Here is a 5,789-nt window from a genome sequence, read left to right on the forward strand (position 1 = left end):
AAAAACGTGAGAAACTAAAACAGAGTTTAGTATTAATGCCACAAAATACGTATTGTTTTACGAACAATGCTAGAAATACTGTTTTGCAAACAATAAACGCTAGAAGAACGTAACGCTCGCTGTTGAAATGGCTTGCCCTGCCCTTTGGTTACTGTGACTCGGAGTGTCATAGTAATCCACAGGAGTGTTAGTGACAGCCCACACATCACCAGAAGGAGCACTGCTTGTCTGGGTTCATCTCCGAGTGTCTCGTACAGTTGAAGGCGACCTTGAACGGTGCGAATCGTGAGAGGGCGACGTTGACGCGCAGCCTCGCTGGAACGGCCATCTTGAAACTGAGTCGCTCCCGAGATTGCAAATCCGTCTGCTGCGGTTCGCAAAACGTCGAAGCCCAGTTGAGGAAGAACAGCTGACCGACGGTGAGGCTCTTGGCCTGGCCCGGAATCATGGCGGCACTGTCGAGCCTGTCCACCAGGCGTCGGTAGATGTCGTACAGTGGCTGCAGCACCGCTCCGTCTTCGACGTTTTCGTCCTGGAACAGGTGCTTGTCCGGAAACAAGTCCTGGCGCCCGTAGTAATGGCTCAGGTAGTCGGCAAACAGGTCTTGCAGGCAGCTCGCCCGTTCTTGGAAGCGCATTTCTGTGGCTGAGGTCCACCAGTTTCGAAACTCGCCCCGCTCGTCGAGGTGCGAGCCCTGTTCACTGATCGCAGCGAACATACCTCGCAGCAGCTCGCCGAGATAGAACTGGGCCGACGCGACGTCGAAACGTGGTGACATGCCGAAGACGAAGGCGACGGTTACCGGAGACACGGAAACCTCGTTGCGGTCCGGTTCGTAGAGGTAGCCGGGTCGGAAGGCGCTTTCCGTCGGGGTAAGGGCCTGGTGGAAGTGACTCATGTCCCCCATCTTCCAGTACATGTCTCTGATGAACACTAGTACGGTGTAGTAGCCCTCAATGAGACTAGCGTTCTCGAAAAGTTTCGCGCCCGACGGGAGCTTGTGAAGCGCGGCGTCCTGGTCTTTCGGCGCCAAAACGACTTCCATGCGGTCTATTTTGACGATGGCCCTCGCAGCTTCTTCCTCTGTCATCCACGGTGCCTTCGAAGCTGCCTTCTTCATTTCGTGCCGGGCGAAGTCCTCCATACGTCGCAGATTCTCAAAAGCGGCGCCAGAAATTATGTCGGGCGCCTTGCTTAGTACCAAGGACCACAATAACGACTTGGTTCCGAGCGGATACAGCCCTTCTAAAAGGTGCACGCAGGCCTCCAACCTCTTGGGAAGGCCGACGGTCAACTGGTGTTGGTAGCTGAGAGGCACCATGAAGGCAGCCTTGTTCGGTGGAAGCACGGGTGATAGGTGCACGAGCAGTTTGTATCCGACGTAATTTAGTAGCGTGTGCGACTGAGCTTGCGTCAGAATTGACGAAATGTGGTCGAAATAGAATTGGTCGAGGAGCACGATGTTGTCCTCGGAAAGACGAAAGGCGTCCTTGTATCGAAACCATTTGAAATAAGACTTCCAGTCCCAATGCGGGAGTGATTCGATCTTGCTGATGCGTCGAACGACGTTAAGCATGGGCACCTTGCGAAGTGTGTGAGAGGCCACGACGTTCATCCGTTCTTCTAGATCAGTGATTTCTGCGGCACTAGACTCCATGCTTTTGCCACCGCGTCTCCACAGAGTCAGGACTTTCAATACAAAGTTTCCGTACTCCTTGATTGCTTGCTCCGGAAACACGTCCTTGAAGCGTCGTAGCAAGATGGGCGGAGCGTCAACGTGAAGCAGTACAACGTCGTTCGGAGCGCGTTCCCTGACGGTCGTTCTGACGAGAGTCGATAGACCTATCATCTTCTCGGCTCTCGCGGCGATGGCACTAACGCCTGTAGCGTGAGTGGCCGCGTCGTACGGCCAACCGTCCAAAAGCAACTCGCTCAGTATGCGCCGAAACACATTCCAATCCGTGTCTCTCGTCGTGCCGGGAACGCAGCGTTGCAGTATCATCGACGCCGCGCTCACGAACGTCGTCCCGTTAGTTGGCTGACGTCGCATGTACTCCCAGAAGTCCAGCATCAGAGAGGCCGATGCGGCGTACGTGTACGGCTGTGACTCCACGCCGTGAGCGAACCACTCGGGGCTGCACACATGCGCGTAGAAGTCGTCGCACGGTGCCACCAGGCCGTTCAGCTTCTTCTTGAGGTAGCGAGCTTGCCAGCGGCAAGAAGCCACGTGGCAATCACCTTGATGGTCCGACTGTGCCGTGGACGGCGGTGAAGCCGCGCGAGCCTGCTCACTTCGTAGGTGATGATCGTTCGAAGGAGTGTTGTACGACTTCGGTTCGTTGAAAGCGCCAGCAGCGTGTTCGGCTGTGGCGATGGCGGGTGTAAACTCGTGGGACGAGCCCTTTAGAAGGTTTCCAGTGATTGCCGCAACGAGTATCAGGAGGACGACGGTGAGCAGCGCGACGAGGCCGTACGAAACGCGAGCATCCGGCGGGCCCGAAGCTTCGATGTCGTCGCGATCCTGCCTCCTTTCTTCGTGGGGAGATGGCCCGAGGAACTGCGGATGCGCGAAGTTTATAAAACTCGCACCCGGGGATGGAGAAACGCCCCCGCTGGCGGAACGTCGGTGACGACGACTGCGACGGTGGCGCTGCTCACCATCGTGAGTCAACAGTCGTTCCACCGAAGAGCTCCGCCTTCTCCTTGGAGCGCGTCGACGTCGCCTGCTGCGTTTCACGACGGGTTCTTGTGGAACAGGCGCCACCTGCTGAGGACCTGTAATGGGCGCCAGCGGTGGTTGTGGCTGTGATAAGCCAACACCGAAGTTTGGTGAAACGCCTGTAGCGAGATAACCGACTGGGAGGCTAACGGGTTGAAATGGTGCCGGCGAATACATCGGAGAAGTGTATCCGCTGTAGGCGTACCCTGGATACATCGGCCCTGGAATCATCGGCCCCTGTGCTTGGTTGTAACCGAATGGAGTCGTCGGAGCTGGTAGGTAGGTGGGAGCCGGAGTAATCTGCGGCAATGTAGCTGGCTGCGACAGCGTGAAGGGATTACCTGGCCCAGCGTTCACGCTGCTTTTCATGCGCTTTTGTGGTGGCAATCGAGGCGTAGCAGAGGCCTTCATAGCTGGCTTGTTTGAAGGCATTGTAAAAAACTCGTTCCACAGCCCCAGCGCTCGTGTCCTCAGAGCGAGCTAAAATGTCTTCTTTTTCTCAAAACCGCCTCGAGCTCGAGAGCATATCTAGTTGTAGCTCAATGAATAAATGACAAAGAAGATTAGAATATCGGTGCCATAGTGTCGAAGTAAACCAAAGCAAATTTTTGTAGCGTTCTTAAAGACAATGTTTGCACATATAGTGGAAATAAATTGAGGTCACAAAGCACAGCTCTTCAAGGTGTTCCAAGTCATCAGAGTGCCAGCTGACCGGCAACCAGCGCTACCCTGCGGACTGCAACTGCGAAAGTAGCGACGGCACGCGTATGCCCACTCACAGCCTGTGGCCCACAGATCAGGCTACCGTACCCAGTAAACGTTTTACATCCTCCCGAAGTCTAGGTGCGATTCAGGGTCATCCCGCTAATTTGCAGGGCGCTGAATCTATCCATCTCATGGGTGTGAAAATGGTGTTGCATGGTCAACACTCTATAGCGTTCAATGGGTAAGAATGAATCGCACGTAAGAATAAAAATACCATTTTTTAATTATGTTAATAATGTTATTCATGTGTCCAGCAGATAGCTGCGGACATGTAACTGTGACGAAAGTCAGCTTCGCTGCTGCTTTATTTGAGTTTAAATGCTATGTTATACATAAGAGACCACGAGAGAAGGGGAATAAATATTTTTTTTTAGTTTCTGCTCTTTCTTCAAAGTATTAGATGCTTTTTTTTTTGCGCACCAGGTGGTCCGAATCTGGGCAAAGATTTTAACGATTCATTTCCTATCGTACATGTTGGTTGTTAAGCTCGATCTTAAGTGCTATAACTGTTTCATATAACCGTAAACGTAGGCGTGTCATCCATGGGACAACGGAACAACCGCTACGCATTTAAAAAAACGGAAAGAATTAAGTGCACATTGTGCATGTATTCTCACAATGCGCGTTACAGCCGTATTAACTTGGTGTCGTCACGATCCAGGAACTTCTGCATCACATCTGAATGATCATTATTGCATGATGTGCTTCATCTTATTGTGGGGACACATCTGTCATAAAAATTATCCGGTTCGCAGCCGATCCCCCAGAGTAGGGGAGTGCCACAGATTCAAGGATCTATACTCCACTCTACATCTAGATATTGTTTCGCTCCTTCGGAGCGACTGGTTCGCCACGACTTCAAGGCGTATCTGGTGGTTAAAAAACAGTCTTTGCCCTACCACTGAGGTAGAAGGCGACGTGGCGGAGGTTGTGCGGATTGTCCCTGTAGTTGTTAGCAGCACTCACTATGTCGTATTGGTCCAGCTATTCCTCGCCACCTTCATCGCGAAGTCCAGCGAAAATACGGGGCTCGCCACGGGTACATGTGCTGAAGATCCAAAATGGAGGAGCTGTGACAGCCGCAGGTGAGGTGGCAGATGTAGAAGTGCCTGAGGGGTCGTCTTGCGGCATGCTACCGGAAAACTGCCCCAAACGACAACCTGGGCGAAGCTCCAGGAGGTATAAAGCGGGCGAGTAGGAGACGGAATCTAGAAGCACCCTTCACAACGTGTGACGTCCGAGATAGCTCCTTTGTGCTGCCAGGCGTGGACATTTTTGCAATTTAGGTCACTGAAAGCATTCATAAGCCTTTCGAATCAACACCAACTATTTACCGCTTTAATTAGCCCACGACTGTTACTGTGTTTCAGACGTTTTTATAACGGACAACCATAGCTAAGGCAGAAAGATTAGCGGTGCAGAGGGGTCATTTTAGTTATATGCAATGCGCATATGCATGAAGGTCTTGGCACGAAAAAATCTAAATATCATTGAAAGGTTACCGGATGCATTCAGTACATTCAAATTAAAATATCGTTCCCGTAATACAGCCGTGAAATTAAAGGGGCCCGGCAACACTTCTTCAACATGGCCAAAAGCACTGCCGAGTCGAAGCTCCTGAGAACATGCGATTCAAAGATTATAGCGCAGCACGTGGCCTGTACTACGCTATTAACAATGTCAGCTTGTAACCGTGTTCTCATCTTTCGACAAATGATACCATACACCCAAAAGAGCACTCAATATAACCAAATTCACGGTCATTAGCCTATGTGAGCATGGTGCATGGCATAGTTACCGTGGCCGCCGCGGGAGGCCGCCATCCACCCACGCTCTTTAACGCCCTTTGCTTAGAAAAAGTGTTCAATGATTCATAGTACTTATACTCTACTACGGGAGAGCATAAAGCCGTCCCAGGTCATACCGATCACGGATAAACCACTTGTGTTTAGAAAAAGTAGATAACGATTAAGACTACCATAGTTACTCTACTATTGGCCTGGTGTGCGACCGATGGCGGCACTGCGAACCGCGCTTGTATGACGTCAGTTCGATGACTCATGCGCTTTCGAGGCGCGGTGCCGTATAGAAACCACCGTCGGGGTAAAACGTGGCTAAGATGCAGCTGAATTGTTTATCTTGTGTGTGGTGGCTACCGACGTTGTTCTAACAACCATGGATGTCCGCTTTTCACGTTCATTTTAAAAGCACAGCGTTCTGTTTCTTGAAACTGCGGCCGCTTGTCTCCGCGACAAGTGCTGCGAAATCGTGGAGTACTGCTCTGTGCCTGTTCACCCACCCATGA

At 51.8% G+C, this 5,789-nt stretch overlaps 1 protein-coding gene across 1 annotated transcript; it reads right to left on the reverse strand.

The window, feature by feature from the left end:
- Positions 1 to 205: 205 nt before the first annotated feature.
- On the reverse strand, positions 206 to 3,767 carry LOC142790049 (endothelin-converting enzyme-like 1). Its single transcript, XM_075885080.1, has one exon. It carries the CDS (start codon positions 3,149 to 3,151, stop codon positions 206 to 208), a length of 2,946 nt encoding a protein of 981 aa, XP_075741195.1. The 5' UTR covers positions 3,152 to 3,767.
- Positions 3,768 to 5,789: the final 2,022 nt, after the last annotated feature.

Source organism: Rhipicephalus microplus, unplaced genomic scaffold (genome assembly GCF_043290135.1).
Source record: "Rhipicephalus microplus isolate Deutch F79 unplaced genomic scaffold, USDA_Rmic scaffold_67, whole genome shotgun sequence".
NCBI classification, from domain to species: domain Eukaryota; kingdom Metazoa; phylum Arthropoda; class Arachnida; order Ixodida; family Ixodidae; genus Rhipicephalus; species Rhipicephalus microplus.